At 36.6% G+C, this 20,210-nt stretch overlaps 1 protein-coding gene across 1 annotated transcript; it reads left to right on the top strand.

The window, feature by feature from the left end:
• Nucleotides 1-206: 206 nt before the first annotated feature.
• Pex16 (peroxin 16) lies at nucleotides 207-14,586 on the top strand. Its single transcript, XM_071596556.1, has 6 exons — nucleotides 207-671; nucleotides 776-1,016; nucleotides 1,098-1,279; nucleotides 5,161-5,279; nucleotides 6,054-6,157; nucleotides 13,669-14,586. The coding sequence occupies exons 1-6, from the start codon at nucleotides 548-550 to the stop codon at nucleotides 13,919-13,921; spliced, it is 1,023 nt and encodes a 340-aa protein (XP_071452657.1). The 5' UTR covers nucleotides 207-547; the 3' UTR covers nucleotides 13,922-14,586.
• Nucleotides 14,587-20,210: the final 5,624 nt, after the last annotated feature.

Here is a 20,210-nt window from a genome sequence, read left to right as displayed (position 1 = left end):
ATATTTGAATGATTTAGTATCATAGTAAACGGGCAGCGCCAGTTCAAACGCGTAGAATATTAGTACATTTCGCAACAATACTACATCGATTTTCACCCGAACAAATCAATGGAACATTTAGCTATACCTGCTGCGAAATTAGCCAAGAGGACGTTATATTTAGGAAGAAGAGTAACACTACTCACCACTTGTGTCGGGCTTGTCATTTCTCCAATTCTGAAGAGAATTTGCTCGAAACAAAAGCTGCTCACGATCCCTTGCCGGTGTATATCAGACGTCTGCTTGACCGAACAGCTGCTCCTGCCCTGGACCTTGACAACAACTGAGTGTTTGTTTTGGTTCCATCGCAATCATAAAATCCTACTCGTCTTCTACACTCAAACTACAACCACTCTACCTGGCGTCTTTCTTGGGAACCTCCACGAGAAATATGACTTGCGTTAATATTGCAAAATGGCGCTGCCCCTGGTTACCCGAGTATTTTGTGACTCCAAATGAGTATTCGCTTAAATTTTCCCTACCGTGGCACACTTTCAAACATTGAACTATGTCTTCGGTTGTAAATTCTATCACCGATTTTTATTGTGCTTATAAAGAATGGGTTAGTGCGAATCCCCAGAAGTCGGCTGATTTTGAAACGACAGCGAAATGGGTGTCATACTTCATCGCAGGTTTGTTGTCATAGTCAGAAAGAGCCATAATGAATAAACTGTTATATACATTATGAAATTTTTTGAAAAGATGGTTGGCGTATTTCAAATGTCCTCTATTGCAGGAAGAATAAACAATTCCAGCATAGTTTCTGAGCTAGTATACACGCTTTCAAATTTGTTGGTGCTCTTTAACGACAGGATTATATTTAATGCCCGAAGAGTTGGAGGGCATGTACCGGGAGAAAAGTTGAAGATTTTTTTGACTGTTTTGGAATATACTGAAGTTTTTATTGAAATCTCGGCGAAAAAACTATGGGGAGATAAGGGGAAATGGGCGTTAATTGTAATAGTTCAATTAGTGAAGTAAGTCATCGAATTTTTTGACTAATTCAACAAATTATCGTATTTATGTCTCTCTTCTAAAACACTCTATTGTATTTTTAGGTGCATCTCAAAATTGTTACTGTTCTTCCATTACAAAGAAAAAATAACTACTGCTCCATCAGTGCCTCCTCTACACCGCACCGAATTTGTACAAAAACAGGTGTCAGAACTCAGCAGGTCAATTGCTAGTACCTCAGCGTTTTCTCTCAAGTCAGGAAGAGTTATTAGGACAGTCAGCTCAGGTAAGATGAATTGTTGATAATATCTCGTCGAAAATTGTTAAATACATTTACTGATGCTCTCCCAAGATTTCGAGTATTATTAATCAAAAATCAATGCATGAAGTTGAATTTGCCCATGTAATCGCGATATTTTTAATTGCAAATGGTGGTGAGTGATACCAAGTAACATAATTTAAAATAGCATTGAATTTCGTATTCATATGCTTAAACGTTCTATTTTCTTTATTAGGCTGAAAAAGAGGTGGTACAGTCCTGTATATTCTTTAACATATGATGCATGATTTAAATTCCTAGGCAGTCACTGTTGTATTAAAATGTATTGGTGGATTGTGCAATGTATATTTTCATTGATATGATATCAAGATTCATCTCCTTAATGTTCAGTGCTAATTTATTCTGTGCTTTATGTATTTTACATCATTATCATGCGCTGAATTTAATGTCAAAAAGGAGTGACTGGATATTGGAATGGCAAGGTTTGACTGTAAAAGAAAAGCCTCTGCGGTGATTTACAGATGACACTTTAGGTTTTTAAAAGATTGGAATGTAAGATGTTTCAGGCAAGGGAGAGTCATTATTTAGCCTTCTACCGGTTTCATGAGAGCTAGTACGCCTAAAAATTAGGGCCCAGATGATCAAAACATTCCAAATTAAAAATCTTGTAATCTGAAGGAACTGAATTAATGTCCAGTGCAGGAGTGTGAATGAAAAATAATGAGGGCTAACTTCAAATTTTTCTTCCCCATTTACATGACATGAAATATGACTGGATTGAACTCTTGTCTTTTTTTAAAGGCTAAATCAAAGTTTCTCTTATGATTTGATCCCAATTAATATGTTAAATGCTACAGTAATCTTAGTTTATATAGGTAAATAGGTTTATATGAATCTCCTAGTAATTTCTCGTTGTTGAAGATGTGTACAAAATGGCCCTGGTTGTCAAAGCACCCATAAAAATGCACAATTAGAATGGATGTGAGTGGCATCTACAGAAATTTCTAAACTTACAAAGTGGAAATACTTTTATTTAATACGACTCTGGCTTCAGGCCATTTTTTGTTTGCCCTTAGCTTTGTGTTTTGCCTATCGCTCATTATATTATGAATAATTAGAGTTGCAGGAATTATTAGGAGTTGGACTCCGTTTTAATCAAAGACGCAACTAACTTATCCCATGCTCATGCTCTTTTTAAAATTTGCGTAACAGTTGGTCAAATGCAAATTTCAAGAAATGATATTACCTTATTAATTAAGATCCCTATGCGAAATACGCATTGAATTTCAACCATACTCCATTAGGTAAGATGAATTTTGAGTACTTGCATAAATTTTATCATATTTCTGAAACGTACATTGAGGTAAAGGTTGATATTTGGTAAGAATAACTTTTTAAAAAATATGTGATAGTATGAATTACTACTAAAATCATTATTTCATTCTTACCAAATGAAACAGTTAAATATTATTGACTATTAGAGGACCCACCCCAGTTATAAGAGTCTGCGTGCCTTTCATATTATATCAATGTTTTTGAAATGAAATTGTTGACTGAATTGCCGAGCACTTCAACTCATACACTCCACTCCTCTCGTTTTTGAGAACTTCGTCTTTAGTGTGAGAGATCAGGTTCTTAAGGCATGAACCACTGTAAAAGGCACATTTAATATTTTTTAGGTAAAATTTTGATTGCTTCTTTGAGAAATATTCCCTAGATAGAGTATTCTTTGCCATTTGGCAGTGGGATCTTTTGAATATTCGGGGTTGTAAATGTGGCTTAAGGCTATTTTTGTTAGTGTCTTCCACAAATGTTTATTAATTAGATCTTCTGAATAGCCATTGTTGACTGCTATGGTTTTAATTAAATTAAATTCCTTATTTATATTGAATTTTGATGTAGGGATAGCGGCTAATCATTGGATCATTGCATGAAATGAGGAAAGCTCTTGGGGAAAGCAATGCCTTGAAGAAGATTTAATCAATTGGTCCCTATACATTCCCTTCCAAAAAATGGAGTACCCATCTTTGTCTTTAGAAATGGATAGGTCGAGGAAGCTCGGGGAACCTTTTTCTTCTTTTTCAGACGTGAATTGTACATTAGAATTGACAGAATTTAAATGTGATAGAAACTGATCTAGTTGCCTATCGGAACCTGTCCACACACAGTAGACATTGTCTACGTATCTAAACCAACAAAATATATTATTAATGAGAGGGTGAGCTGAGGAGAACAAAACTTTTTCAAAATGGTAGATATGAATATCGGGCAGGAGTTGGGACAAGGGCAAGCCCATGGCTAAACAATTGGGTAGTTGTAAATGTGTACCATTAAAAATAAAATAATTTTGGGAAACACACGTCTTTAGAAATAAGCAGGGTTGACTAGTAACTGGCACTGAGATGGATTTCCAGAGAAGGATGTCCTCAGTGAGGTTCACAGCTTCCATGGGTCGTTGAAATGGATGCTTACATCGAAGGAAACAAGCATGCACTTTTTCAGGATGACCTTTTCATTTCATTAGTTTGTTGACAAGGTCCAAGGAATTTACTACTGCATTTTCAGTGGAAAATTTGGAAACCTCTATCAAGAGTTCAATAAGTCTTTTCACTAGCATTTTTAAATAAAGTGTGTGTAATTACAAAGCCAATATTTTCATTTCAATATGCAATGCAAATTCCATAAAGTTACGCTGGAGACAACAAATTTTTAAATTATATTAATGTATTCATAATGCATTGTGGGTTGGAATCCATTAAGAAATGGCAGCATAACTTTTGTCTGTGAAGCAAGGAAAAGTTAATGGTAGCATTGATTTTGCCAGTAAAAAAGTTATTTAACTTCTCCGACATAATTTTATTATTTTGTCTACCACATAGGTTTTGTATGGTCACAGACTAAACACCCATACTTTTCCAGGTTTTGTATGGTCACAGGCTAAACACCCATACTTATCCTACCCTCACCTAACAGAACACCACCTGACACCCTGCGTTGCAAAACCTTCATTAAATTCTGCATACATTGCACCTCTCTTTATTCCATTTGACATGCCTATCCTTTTCACTAACTTGCCGAACGTCCTACCCTAGATAACCATATTCCATCACCAATAAAAATGCTCTGCACCCACCTCTCATGCCTCTTTTGGATTTCGTCCAACAATCCTCTCTCCTCCCCACCTTTCCTTATACTTCTTCGTTTGTTTTACCCTCAATCCATTTTACCTCTAACATCCATCTCCACGCCTACATTTCAAAATCCTCCCATCAATGTCCATCGTCTTGCTTCAATGACGTAAGTTTTCATGCTGTATGCTCCATATCTGCATTTTATTGTTTGAGTAAGAATGTTAAGAATAAATCATTTCATTAATATCTTCTTAACATCATTACTCAAAGCCGCAGTCTTCAATTCCCTCCCCGTTTTGTAAGCTTTGCATGACACAATTATCCTTTTTATATCCTGTCTACTTTGACCAACTCGGTCCAAAAAACACATCCGAGATAGGTAAACTGTTCTCCCTTCTCTAATTTTTACCCTCCTATTTTAACATTTAGCTTAGGCTCTCTTTTTCTTAAAAAACTTTGTTTTTTGTATGTTGATTCTCATCCCATGCCTATCATACTGATTTTATAAACTGGTGATGTGAAAAAGTTGAAAATATTTATATTTATAATGGATATCATCGACAGATTAAGCCAATAGAGAATATTTGCAAAAAATCTCAGTTCCTGGATTACATATATTTCTTATGTGTAAACGGAATTTCATTGGGTGTTGTGTGAAGACCTTGCTGAAGTCTATTGGTATAAATAAATTCCCAAACATATAGATATGTTCGTGTTGTGTCAATATTTGCAATGCTAATTATATTTCCATTCCAGCGCCTCCTTTGAATGCAAGATCATGGTCCCCACCTCTTCTCCCTCCAAACAACAATGTGGAGCAGTTTAGACAGGCGACATCCAACATTCCAATGCCTACGTCAGTTAAGGTAGCTGAGGTGAGTATACCGCCCGTTGGCCCATCAGTAGCCATCAATCATTGCCCAGTTCAGTGTGCCTTAAAGACCTTGGAAATACCCAAGGAAAGGATTTGATTCTTGTATTTATATGAAGTATCCGTGGAAAGCAGTATTAAGTGAAACAAGAAAATTCACATTAGATGGCACACTGCAAATTTTAAGCCAATTAGAGAGAATACTTAAGCAATGAAGATGTATGGATGTTATTTCAATTACTTAATCAGAATGATTGTCAAGAAGGACCTCTCATTTCATATGTTTATACTAAAATTATACTACTACATTTCAGAGATAGTGATAGAAATTGTCTAGTATTTTTCTCTTTAGCTTGTCAATTTTGTAAGATGTCAATTTTGTAAGATGTCAATTTATTTCAATTCAACTAAATTTGAAATTTTCTGATCATTATAGAGGTTTCCTCATTAATATGTTTTCAGTCAGTAATCACAAAATACCAATGACTCTTTATTTATGAATTTTAAGAAAGCTGAACACGTCAGAAAAGATATTTCAGTTTTAAGATAAGTTGATAAAGAATAGTTTTCCAGTTTGGGCTTGTTGATTTGGTTCATAAATACGGATGTAACTGGTCGATAGTAGGGATATATTTTGTGAAGAATGGAGTTTGTCTTATTTCCTATTTTTAATCTCATGGAAAAGTGCAGTTTGCAAAACCACCTGAATCAACTGCATTAAAATGTAAATACTTGAATGAATGCATGGTGTTCTAATAGTATGACATTTCTTTTGTAGGTTATGTACCTTATGAAGCCACTTTGCTATCTTGGAGCACTGTTTGCGTACAAAGATAAGCCCTGGAGGCCGTGGCTTCTTTCATTGGGATTGGACTTAATGAGGTACTTAAGTTATTAATGTGAATGACCGACGTGGCCATCACAGGATTATTGGCAAATTGAAGCAAATAATAAATTGCAAATATTGGGTAAAAATAGCTTTTGAGCCCATTCCCAATTAGAACTTCATTTTGCAAACAGTTTCAAACTAGCATTGCCATGCAACAATTTCAGAGCGTAAAAATCATTCGCCTTGACTGGGACTCGAACCCAGATCCCTCAATATCCGGTCGAGTGCTTTAGCCACTTAAGCTACCGAGGCGTCCTCTTAAACTCTGAAATTTTGGGGCTTTTAAAGGAACTAGATATTATGACGAAATACCGTACATACAATGTCACATGCATTCGTAGTCGTGCGCGAGGCGCCACTGTCCACGAGGTTAAAGCCAACTTTAAACACTTACGGTGTTTTCCCTTTGACAAATTCCAAAGAAACTGCGGGAGATGCCGCAACAGTAACTTTTAACGGAGTCATCCGCTAATGTGCATTTCAATGCAACAATTTCAGAGCGTAAAAATCATTCGCCTTGACTGGGACTCGAACCCAGATCCCTCAATATCCGGTCGAGTGCTTTAGCCACTTAAGCTACCGAGGCGTCCTCTTAAACTCTGAAATTTTGGGGCTTTTAAAGGAACTAGATATTATGACGAAATACCGTACATACAATGTCACATGCATTCGTAGTCGTGCGCGAGGCGCCACTGTCCACGAGGTTAAAGCCAACTTTAAACACTTACGGTGTTTTCCCTTTGACAAATTCCAAAGAAACTGCGGGAGATGCCGCAACAGTAACTTTTAACGGAGTCATCCGCTAATGTGCATTTCAATGCAACAATTTCAGAGCGTAAAAATCATTCGCCTTGACTGGGACTCGAACCCAGATCCCTCAATATCCGGTCGAGTGCTTTAGCCACTTAAGCTACCGAGGCGTCCTCTTAAACTCTGAAATTTTGGGGCTTTTAAAGGAACTAGATATTATGACGAAATACCGTACATACAATGTCACATGCATTCGTAGTCGTGCGCGAGGCGCCACTGTCCACGAGGTTAAAGCCAACTTTAAACACTTACGGTGTTTTCCCTTTGACAAATTCCAAAGAAACTGCGGGAGATGCCGCAACAGTAACTTTTAACGGAGTCATCCGCTAATGTGCATTTCAATGCAACAATTTCAGAGCGTAAAAATCATTCGCCTTGACTGGGACTCGAACCCAGATCCCTCAATATCCGGTCGAGTGCTTTAGCCACTTAAGCTACCGAGGCGTCCTCTTAAACTCTGAAATTTTGGGGCTTTTAAAGGAACTAGATATTATGACGAAATACCGTACATACAATGTCACATGCATTCGTAGTCGTGCGCGAGGCGCCACTGTCCACGAGGTTAAAGCCAACTTTAAACACTTACGGTGTTTTCCCTTTGACAAATTCCAAAGAAACTGCGGGAGATGCTGTGGCTAAAGCACTCGACCGGATATTGAGGGATCTGGGTTCGAGTCCCAGTCAAGGCGAATGATTTTTACGCTCTGAAATTGTTGCATTGAAATGCACATTAGCGGATGACTCCGTTAAAAGTTACTGTTGCGGCATCTCCCGCAGTTTCTTTGGAATTTGTCAAAGGGAAAACACCGTAAGTGTTTAAAGTTGGCTTTAACCTCGTGGACAGTGGCGCCTCGCGCACGACTACGAATGCATGTGACATTGTATGTACGGTATTTCGTCATAATATCTAGTTCCTTTAAAAGCCCCAAAATTTCAGAGTTTAAGAGGACGCCTCGGTAGCTTAAGTGGCTAAAGCACTCGACCGGATATTGAGGGATCTGGGTTCGAGTCCCAGTCAAGGCGAATGATTTTTACGCTCTGAAATTGTTGCATTGAAATGCACATTAGCGGATGACTCCGTTAAAAGTTACTGTTGCGGCATCTCCCGCAGTTTCTTTGGAATTTGTCAAAGGGAAAACACCGTAAGTGTTTAAAGTTGGCTTTAACCTCGTGGACAGTGGCGCCTCGCGCACGACTACGAATGCATGTGACATTGTATGTACGGTATTTCGTCATAATATCTAGTTCCTTTAAAAGCCCCAAAATTTCAGAGTTTAAGAGGACGCCTCGGTAGCTTAAGTGGCTAAAGCACTCGACCGGATATTGAGGGATCTGGGTTCGAGTCCCAGTCAAGGCGAATGATTTTTACGCTCTGAAATTGTTGCATTGAAATGCACATTAGCGGATGACTCCGTTAAAAGTTACTGTTGCGGCATCTCCCGCAGTTTCTTTGGAATTTAGCATTGCCATGTTCAAACATCTGGAGATGGCAATGGTATGTTGGAACTGGGCTGTGATATAAAGTTTTCAGTTGACATGGATACAATTTTATCCAATGTACCCAAGTAGTTGATGAGAATTTTTTAAAATTACAATTCAATTATTATTATTATTCTTCTTGAAACATGATTATTAAAAATATAATAACAGGTGAAAAAGCCTATTATCGTGAACTTATTTGTTCTTCATCTTCTTTCGGTACGAATAGCTTCTGATGCAAAATTAATGTTTTTATTTCTTCCAAGTTCAAGAATCAAAAGTATGCTGTATAATGTGATGCCAGAAGGCCTTTTTTTCTGGTCCAAATCGTTGCTCATTGGTCAGTTGTTGCTGCCTCTCAAACTGCTGGGACATGTTTCTCAATTAAGAGGGCATGGCTGCATGTACTAATTTAGTAATAATGAAAATATAAAACCAACAGGGTATCCTCGAAGGAGAATCCTTCTTTATCATTAGCCTTCAATATTTTTAATTTAGTATTGAAATAAATAACCATAGTAAATTCTCAATTATCCATTTGAGGATTACCTGTACTTGTGTCTGTCTTTTACCTCAAAATGTTAATGAAATTACAATCACAAAGATAATAAAATGATTTGAAACTTCAATATACTTCTTAAAAACGCTAGTAAGAAATTCCTAGGCTTTCTTAAAAGATTCCTCGAAATCAAAAGCTGTCAATAATATTTAATGTTTTAATTTGAATATTTTTTACCATCCCTACTTTCCCATCATCGTTTCCCTTGCATTTATCTGCATTGGAAATTCCACATTCACCTTTAAGACGAGCAAATACATAGTTTTACGATTCAACGAATAGGCTATTAACTGTCTGCATTGCATTATTTCAATTGATATCATATGATGAATGTGAATTCATAGCAGTGATCCTTTGTCAATATAAATCCTTCATCAGTCATACTACCTTGATCAAAAAGTTCCCGGAATAACCACCGTGTGGCGCTCCCCTCGTTCCGTTTTGAGTTCTGTTTTTTTTGTTAAATTGGTACATCTGTTGTTGATATTCCCTTTAAATCTTAGTGTCATAACTTGACATTTGCAAAAGTTACGTAGCCAAGAGTACATCTATCTCTGTGTGTGTTGGCGATTTTTTACAATTTCAGAAATGGATTTAAATTTGCAACAACGAACTTGTATTAAATTTTGCGTAAAAAACGGATTTAGTGGCGCACGGATGTTGGAAATGTTGGAAAAGTGTTTCGGCAACGATTCTCTAAAAAAAACGGTCGTTTACCAGTGGCACGAGCGGTTCAGAAGTGGTCGTGAGTCAATCGAAGATGATGAACGCAGTGGCAGACCATCGACATCGAAAGTCGGTGAAAAAATTGATAAAGTAAAAGAAATGTTGGTCAATAACCGCAAATTAACCATCAGAGAAATAGCGGAGGACTTGAACATTGCCTATGGATCCGCCCAAGACATTGTGGTTAATGATTTGGGTTTCCGTCGTGTAGCATGCCAAAAGACCTCAATTTCATGCAAAAAAGAGACCGTGTTGACGTCGCAAAAGACATGATTTGCGAGGCTGAATCCGATCCCACATTCATCAAAAGGATCATTACTGGAGACGAGACGTGGGTTTATGAGTACGACACGCAATCCAGACATCAGGCAAGTGAATGGCGTTCACCAAATGAGCCGAGACCAAAAAAACCACGTCGTTTTCAGTCAAAAAAGAAGGCAATGCTGACGGTTTTCATGGATTACAACGGTGTAGTGCATCATGAATTTTTGCCAGAAGGCCAGACAGTAAACAAAGAGTATTATTTGGGCGTTATGAGACGTTTGCGTGAAGCAATTCGCCGAAAGAGACCAGAAATGTGGGCAGAAAACTCGTGGATTTTGCACCATGATAACGCACCGTCGCACAGTGCTATCATTATTCGTAATTTTTTGACGAAAAATGCAACAAATACCATCCAACAGCCACCGAATTCACCTGATTTGGCTCCCTGTGACTTCTTTCTGTTCAATCGAGTTAAAAAACCATTACGGGGAACGCGTTTTAGCAGCCGAGAGGAAGTAATGGAAAAATCGCAGGAAGCACTGATGGACATACCGAAAACCGAATATAAAAAATGTTTCGAGGATTGGATCAAGCGCTGGCATAAGTGTGTTGCAGTCGATGGGGATTACTTTGAAGGGGACAATATAGATTTAGATGAATAAACTTTTATTTTTAATTTTCTGAATAAATTCCGGGAAATTTTTGATCAAGGTAGTGTCTTTTTCCTGGCTAAGTAATAGGTTTAACTTTTTGAGGAAAATACGTTCCGCTCTTCACTCTATGAAAGCTCTGTGTTCTTGTAAAACTAAAATTCCATCCCTGTAAATATGCTTGAATAATGGAAAACATATACTTATCATCGCTAAAAAAATTTTAAATCAATCATTAACTGTGAAAAAGGAGGGTTTCCGTGTATTTATGTACATGGATATCATCGACATATTGGTCCGCATGTTTCCGTTATCAGTGTTTTTTGATTATCCTTGCATCATCACGCATACATTGGCACACGGATAATCAAGAGTTTTCTCTTTTGTAAAATGTATAGTAACTTTGAATAAAAAACCTTATTGGTCACGCAACATTGATGTATACTTCCTAATCATATACTAATAATATTAGCGTAGATGTCCTTCTGGTGTCAAATCCTAAATGCATATCTTCCCTCGTTGAACGAAATATTAATGCATCTGTTTAGGCATTTCTTTCTTTATTGCATATTGGTCCTCATTTCACTTAGAAACTCCTTCGTCCTAATGACCTCTATCATAGTGAAAAATAAATCTTGTAACGAGTGTATTTGTCCTGCGAGCTGGTCATTTTACCTCCTTTGAAAATATATTTAAGGAATACTCAAAATTATTTTATTTCTAGTATGTTACCAACTTTAAAAAAATGGTTGTCCATGGCACAAAATATGTATATTGCATAATTTATAAATTTTGTGCATTATTATTATAAGCATCAATGTCTCAGGGCTTTTACCTTCGTAGTTATATACTTTAGGAGTAGTTATATCCATCATAGGAGTAGATGGCTTGTGTATGCAGCACACAATGGTGTTTCTTTCACAAATATCGGTCATGCATTGAATAAAACAACTTGTATGTAATGCAATCAAAAGTAAATGTTTCTACACGTCATTAAAAAACATTTTATGTTTTACTTCTTGCTTTAAATTAATATTTTGAAGGATCTGTTACTTTTCGAAGAATCTCATTTGTCAGTGTACTCTAGGCACATGATACTAGTTACTGTGGCTTGGAAGTGTTTTTTGCATTAGTCTATTAAATTTGTTGCATTTTACAAATAGGATTTCATTTAAACATGTCTACTTATTCCTCATTTTTGCCACTTTGGGAGAGAGTAGCAATTCAGGTAGAAAAATCCACTGGCAAGGGTCATGGACAGAGATGCTTAATGCTTATTCTTAAGAGCCATATCTAAATCTTTGAGGAAAATTCTTTCTTGATATTAGTGTTTCTCAATTTTTTACAAAAAAAGCTGAAGATATAAAGATTTAAAAAATTATGTTAGGGCGCTATCTTTTTGTAATATTGACACTGAGTACGCTGCACATGTTTTGTAAAGTGTTAACAGGGATTTTTCTTGTTACAATAGTAATATGTGGTTTACTGGCAATCATATCAATATTCGGTGGTGACACAAGCATTAGGTTCTTTTGTAGGCCAATCAAAGAGGCATTGACATAGCTGGCTTTATGAGGAAGATTAAAGGGAGTGATTTCCAATTTGTTTTTGTTTTATCCATTTTCTATTTCGTGTGCTTATGAAGGTGTTATTTTTGTTGCTAAATATTGAGCAAGATATGAGCATGTTTATGTATCAATCATTTGTCATTAGATTTTGGTTTTTATTTTCAAATGATTCAGCCAAATTTTTTACCTTCAGTGAGAGTATTCGAAACATGTTATAGTAATCATCCATTTGCTGCCTGTAATAGTCTTCTGCTTCATCTTTGGAGAAAGATGGAATATGTGTGTAAATGTGTGAATGTTGAAAGATATGTTATGACAATCGAATTCTTTGAGACCGTACCATGCTGACCTATTTGGAATGTACTGCACCAAGCTAGTAACCCCTACCTAAAGTACACAACATTTTAATGGAAATATTCATACATTGTACCTAATTTTTTATGTAATATTCCATGAGTTGATCTAGAAGCAAGTGCATAGCTGCTATGTTTATCTGCATTTCTTCTATTGATCGTATCATGGGCTCCTAGCATCGCAGGCATAATGGTAATCTCTTGAAACTTGTAACAGCTCTCAAATGCTGCCTTTCCACTATTGTCTGGATACTGTATTTCTAAGATGTAGGATTAGTGAGTGTGGTATTCATAAATAGAGCTCCAAGCAAGGAAAGGATTTCTGTTTAAGAATTTCTATCTCTCCTCTCTATCACTTCTTCATCTAACATATTTAGGAACATGCTAACGTCATCAGTGATATATTTAGCTCAAGCATTCTCCCTGGGTGTAACTTTCAGCTTTCTCTTTCTTGTTTTGCGTTGTGTAAGTTTTTTCCACATTTTTTCTGCATCATTGGTGGCAAAAACCACCAGATACTTATGGTTTTATCTTACTAACGAAATATTTTTCCTTTTGTAATCCTTGATGTCCTTAGAGCTAGAAGTCTCTGAAGCATCACTTTCAAAACCATCATTGTCATCAATGTTTTCTACTTTTCCCTAATCATCACAGCGCTGAAGAAACCTGTGTACGTTTAGAATAATTGAAATTTTTTGTTTTTTTATAATGTCTGAAGTACATTGTAATTAATATAAGGCCCCATTAACGAAAAGGCAGGTAATCAATAAAGGAAATATTGCATGTTTTTTGCAAACATTTTATCCAAAGCAAATATCATTTGATAAAAGCTCAAGTAAATGACTATTGCAAATAATGTACAAAATTTTATGACAGTTTCACTTCCCTAATAACTACAACTCCCAAAAGGGTGTCCCTACACCATGATGATGAGTCAAACCGAAAGAATGGTGGAGGGTTTTTTGTCAGTCCCATCATGGTAAAGAAAATGAACTCTTTTATACTTCGTATGCACAGATGTCTGCCAGAAGTTTAAGGTATAGATTAGGATTGATTGTTTCATTTTGAGCTAATTCCTTGCTTCAATCCCCACAGTTTAAAGCTGAATCATAGCGTTCGCCCTTCAAGCATGAGCCCCGAGGAGCAGAAGGAACTCTCGAGACGAAGCATCGCCCTTGTTCTATACCTTCTCCGCTCGCCTTATTACGAGAAGGTCTCTGCCAAGCCTCTTCATGCAGTCCTGAATGCCATGTCGAACAATTTACCCTTAGTCGGACACATCTGTCGACCGCTTATACATTACCTTCCAGAGTGGCAGCGCACATACTTTTACATGTGGTCCACTTAGTGTGGAAATCTGTTTCGTATTTTTATTTCAGTACTGAATTCACAAATGGGATATGCAGACTTGAATGAGTCCTACTTAGTTCTTGAACTACTCTTGGGGCATTTTATCTGTGGTTTAGATCATTGCATACATTGAAGGTCCAAGTCATTAATTCATACACATTGGTTTCTTTAAAACATTCCTGTAATGGTATGCTTGTTGATATTTTTGTTGTTACTTTGTTTCTATCATTTATTTGATCATTTGTATGATTGGTCATGGTCAATTAGAATACTACAATTATAATTCATGTTTGAAGTAATTTTACTTTTACAAAATGAAGTAAATGGTTTAGTGATAACTGCATGGTGGACTTGTTTATTATTGTATGTATTTGCCATTTTTGACCATTTAAAATAAAGAATGTTTGGTGATATTAGATAGGGTGACTTTAAAATTATCTCAGAGAATATCTATTAGAATATATTCCCTAAAGTTATTTATGAATCTTGGGTTATCGGTTCTGTATTGGTGTTGTGAACAAAACTTTGTAAAGAATTGGTTAGGATTTTTATCCATGCTATTATGATGACATACTTTACCGCGGTACATGTAGGGTAGAAAATTTAATACTAAATTCCTTCAGAGTATGTAACAAATACCTTGTACATATTTTTTATAAAGGGATTTCTCTTTCTATTTTAACATTGTTGTTTTTTTCCCCGATGTGTCCGCCTTCCAAAATGATACCGTGGAAATAAAAAAAAACCATAAACAATAATCAACCCGAAGGTCGGTTTAGCAGGTGATGGTAGAGTTCACCCAGTACTAAGCCCTATACGGCGTGTGAAATGAAATTCACACGTCAGGGTAGGGGGGCCAGTTCCTTTTCCTGTACCGGTTATGGTTTCCCAGGAAGATCTGGTACCCGAAAATTCACACAGCTTGGGTAGAGCTGCAGGTGCCCAGAGTGCCTTGCCCGGGAATCAAACCCGAGCCCCTCCGGTCAGTAGTCTAATGCACTACCCCAGGACTACCACGACCCACACCTTGGAAATATACTTCTTAAAACAGTCACTAATTTTTCAGCATGAACACATTCCTATTATTGTGGATTTATAAATATGATTAGACAAACAAAACGATTTGTAGGAAAATGTGGAAATTTTCTACAATTGGCTCAACTAAGTATATATTTGTAACCTGTTTTTCAAACTTACTTAAAGGCAGTACATGCACAGTAGCCAAAGCCTTGAAATTTATGTGCATTTCTAATAGGTACCAATTGGGTGGTGTTGAGCATATCTACTGTGTAATTGAAGTAGTTTTTCTTGAAGAGTTTTTTAATCAGTTCCTGAAGAAGGTTTATGCTTAATTCCTCATTGTGTGATGACGATACAGACACAATTTTTCTACAGATCAAATCATGTGACTGCCCAAATGAAATGATAATTTAATTTGTTAAAAACGTTTCTACTAATTTACAATTATTCAATAAAAATAAACCTTTTAGCCAGTTTACATGCACACTTAATAATTGGAATGATTTTTTAAAATTTCATTGTTATATACTAAATATTGCACATGACACCGCATGGAATTGTGATTGTTATGACATGAATTTTTGGAGATCATTTAAATTTCTTTTCTTGGCTTTCTGATGGACTTAGAAAGAAATGTGCTTAGCTGAATGTGAGCATGGTAGGTATTTTTGTAACATGAAAGAAGTGTATAAGAGAATGTTTTGTAATAAGCGAAATACAAGGAAGCTGAAATTTTTTCCACTTTGATAAAATTGTATGCTTTTGTAAGCAAACGGGGGGGATTGTGCAAAATATTACACATTTTTGGCAAAGGGAGATTTTAAATAGGACATTACCTCGTAGAAGTACCTTATGCGATGATTATTTTGATGCTATGAACACTAAATCTCGGATTTAGTTAACTTCTTAACCTACTCTGTTGTAATTCTCTCCTTTTTTATACTGCTCGGGTTTCCCCAACCCAGCAGGCCACTCTTTCATATGCTAAAATAAAATGGGAATGTTTTCAGCAAGGGTAGACAAAATCATGATCATAATTGATTCAGAGCAAGCGTGTTTAGAATTGTTCTAGAGCAGAGGCTCACCTAAAGAAACATTTATTCACTGGAAATTGGTATCTCCACTTTTCCTTTTCATATCATGTTCTCCTTTATCTGGATTTCAACTCTGAAAACATTCGTAATAATTATAAATATGCCACAAATGACAGATAGCATTTGTGGCAATCGTCATTTGTCGCAGTTAATGAATTCTGTAATAACCACTAACAAATCACCCCCTGCACTTCCGAGGTAGGAATTTGATCTAACGTAAATATAGGCCACAAGGATAGTTTTTTCCTTTTCAATTACTATAGCATTCTTATCAATATTTCTAGCGGGGTTACCTAATTTAATTAATGAGTGGCATTATTAAATTGAAGCTCCCTCATAACGGTGTTGAAACTTTTCCGCGGGTCTGTACAGGAAGTGACGCCAACAAAGATATTTTGCAGGGATTTCTCTAGGTAGCAAAATGAAAAAAGATTAAGGTCACAGTAACGCAAGAAAATCATAGTGAAGGGCAGAATAGCTATGTTGCACAAAACGGAGAGATGAAAATGACCGCAGTACCGAATATGACAATGGATTGTTAAAATTGGCACTACACATACTTCTATTTACCTTAACATGAGTTTTTAAGAATAATTACAGCACAATGACTTCTGATTGCTTCTTCAAAAAATTTCACTCGGTGACCAATCATCATGTTGATATTTTCTACGCTATGAAAATTCATTAGTTTTTTACCCAGTTCACTTCCTCTATTCACTTTTGCTGACTTCAATTGTTGAACGCATTCCGATCGTCATTTTAAGTAACAAAAATAAGCGCGTTCATTTAGTTTTGGTTTTACCAGTGTGTTTTTTATGCTTATTTCAAAAAGTTCTTGATTGTATCATAAGTGGTGAAACTAATATTAATCTATTAAATATCAATATTAAAGAAACGTTTTAGTATGAAACTAAAAACATAGTTGAGTATGAAAATAAGGGATGTATTGCAAGCGAGGATGTGCCTGAAACCATTGTGAAATGGTAGTACTTTTTTTCAATATTTTCGGGAAGCATGTGTTATATTGCTTTCGTGTGAATATTTTTTAATTTTTTATGTTGCTATGAAACATCAAACACTTAACATTTGCCGACGGAATCATCCAATTCTTTAATAAAATTGGTGATATGAATAAGCCATGGGTGTCAGTATGGAAGGATGGAGGGTGTCAAAGACACCTGTATATTTTATATATACACATACACACAAGTATAATGATTCATTTTTCCGCCAGAAAGTGATAACTTAAACCTCCTGCCAAGAATATATGTATTGGAAGACAATTGTATCCTAGGAAAAGGAGTAGACTATAAAGAGAAGTGAATGACCGTGAAGAGACAGGGATAGGAACGGGGTTGATGATGGGAGAAGCATCAGTAACCTCACATGAGGATATGAAGAAGAAGAATGATTCTTGACAAAGTTTCGTTTGTTTTTTTCATTTCACTTTCCTCCGAATTACAGCCTGTCTGTGTTCATGAACATTAGAGTTAACCGAACTTGGCCCTCGGAGAGCTAGCCCACGACTATCTACCGGCCGTTGGAGCTGTGGGTTTTCAGTCATGCCAACGTAAATATTTTTGCACGAAGTAACTAAGTAAATCCCCTAAACCATTGCAGTAATCTCACTACAACGGACATATTATACTCGGTGATACTCCCTGTAATCACTCGCAATTGTAAGACCGGGATGAGTTATGTAGTATATGATACACGGCCCTAGAAAGACATCTACACTGGGTTTAGCCAAAGCGGGAGGTCGTCTTTTACAGCGAAAACTAAGAGGTCGTAACGAAAACGTTTTCGACAATATCTGCTCAACTACAGAAGTACTTTTCTTGAAAATCACCATAAACACTCAACTCCCTACTCTATCACGATGTAGGCATAAAACCCACATCCATAGCTTAATTTAGCATCCAGGGCCCAGTGCAGTCACCCGAGTCGCCCTTTCACACAAAAAATAAGAAAGTACTTAAAAATATCTCCTAAACCAAAAACCTTTTTTTTCTAAAATATGGCAAAAAAACTAAACCCTCTTTCCTCTATCAGCAACCTTTCGCCTGCCCCATGCTCATGGCCTAGTTTAGGACCCAGGGCCCACAATCGTCACCAGAGTCGAACTTTCACACCAAAAATATTAAAGTACTTCACAATATCTCCTAACCCAGAACATTTTTTTTCTAAAATTTGGCACAAACACTAACCCCTCTTTCCTCTATATTCAACCTTTCGCAAAAAAAATTTATTTTTCACGTTCGTTGCTAACATTTAACATAACGCGCATCGTCTATTCTTTCGATAATTTGAACATTTTCGTAGATAACGCGCGCTTTATCAAACGGAAAATACAGTTTTTGTACTGATATTATCTCTCATTTATTTTAAAAAAGTAACTGCGATACTTTTGGAACGAACCCTGTGCTGTCGCCCTCGTCAAATTAAAGGTATTAAGTCGTCTTTGGCTGAAAAAGACGATAAAATAGCAATTACCATGAACCGACCGATGTCATGACAGCATCGACGAGCTAGCTACCCGTCGACTCTGTGGGTTAATCACCGAGTGCTAAAATACTCCACAAGTAGCCGCACAATCGGCTCCCTCTTGTAAAATCACCGCATGCGGATGCAGAACGAACTACGTCGACGAAGCTCCAAATACGAATATAAATGTTAAATGAAATAGTCGTTAAAATATTAATTAAACTCACTTCAGATGATTTGAATTAAAATAAAATCATTTTTAAAAATTAAAAAAATGTTTTAAACGGCATTTTTTCACATTGTATTCTTTGAACACGGCCCCCATGAAAGGCTTACGTAATCATAAAGCATTTAATTGATTTCATAAACGCGATATTTAGTTAATATTAAGTGCATCCAATTAGTTTAAAGGCCGCCATTTCAAAATATAATCTGTAATTTACGTGTATATAAGACACAGCACCTGTCTTATGGACTAACATTGGATTTTGTTAAGTGATATGCCATAAATAGGGTTTATAGTATTAAAGAGTGAAAATCTAATACAACCTATCAAACCTTCTTTCGGGTTGATTGCTGCTGTGTGAATGGTTTCGCAAGGCACGTCGAAAATCATAATACGAAGGTACTGCAATAGTTTCATCTGTTACTAACATTTTGAATCGAAATAAATACCCCGAAATTCACCAGAAAGTTTTATGGCAGGGGGTGCAAGCAACAGGTGGGAAGGGTGAGTGATATAAGGGAGAATAAGGCAGAGGAAATTTAGTTGATTTATCAGAAGGATATTGAAGAAATGTGATGAAAAGGACAAAGAAGAGTTATATTTCGCTGGTTAGGCTTAATTTAGAATATACTGTTAATTTATGGGATCCTCATGAAGTCTGATTGATTGCGGAATTGGATCGCGCGCGGCGTAGAGGAGCTAAGATTGTAAAACGTTGTCATGACAAACTGAGTGGCGTATCGATATTATTCATGGGTCCAGGTTGGGAATCACTCACGGAGCGAAGGTTAAATTACAGATTTATCTTTCATAAATTGGATATCTTTAGCAATGATTTTAAACATGTACTATTACCCCCATTTTGTTACTGCTGGAGAGGTCATGTAAATAATATTAGATATATTAAGTGTAGAAAAAATAGATTTGAGATGCCCTTTTTCCAATGGATGATGGGGCTACAGTTATACCAATCCTGGGATTGAAATACTGATTATGTGAAAGGTCCGTAATGTTCTTGATTCTGTGGAAACCGAGGCTCGAAAATTCTTTGGGTAACCGTTTTGATAAATGGTAGGCGGGGGAGTTGATAGCTTAGACAATGGCACGCATAGGGAAGTCGCTCTTGTGGATTTCAGGAAGGCCATACAGTCGGGGTAGGGTGGGGTTGGAAACGTGGAGTTTGAATCGAAGAGATTTGTCGATTAGATGTGGGCAACCAGCTGCCTCACTCATTACCTGTGTGTCTTGAATCAAGCGGTTTAGAGGGTATTTGAGATTCAAGTGTAAGAGCCGTTGTCCATAAGTTGGGTCATTTTTTGATGGGAGGCGTCCTTTTCCAGATTCACTCAGAAGTTGTCTTAGTCTGATTTTTCGTACAAGCTAGTTAGACTTGAAGGATTTGATGAGGGGAACAAAATTGGTTGTGGCCTCTGAGTGGATACTGAGGTTGGGAAATGTTTTTC

This window comes from Hetaerina americana, unplaced genomic scaffold (genome assembly GCF_022747635.1).
Source record: "Hetaerina americana unplaced genomic scaffold, ioHetAmer1.1.p SCAF_8, whole genome shotgun sequence".
NCBI lineage: Eukaryota > Metazoa > Arthropoda > Insecta > Odonata > Calopterygidae > Hetaerina > Hetaerina americana.
This window is presented reverse-complemented; position numbering and strand designations above follow the sequence as displayed.

Bases quoted from the DNA above. Each gene is read 5' to 3' on its own strand.
- Pex16 (XM_071596556.1), top strand. From the start codon at position 548: ATGTCTTCGGTTGTAAATTCTATCACCGATTTTTATTGTGCTTATAAA. The intron at 1,017-1,097 runs GTAAGTCATCGA...TTGTATTTTTAG, and splicing joins GTAATAGTTCAATTAGTGAA to GTGCATCTCAAAATTGTTAC. The intron at 6,158-13,668 runs GTACTTAAGTTA...CAATCCCCACAG, and splicing joins TTGGGATTGGACTTAATGAG to TTTAAAGCTGAATCATAGCG.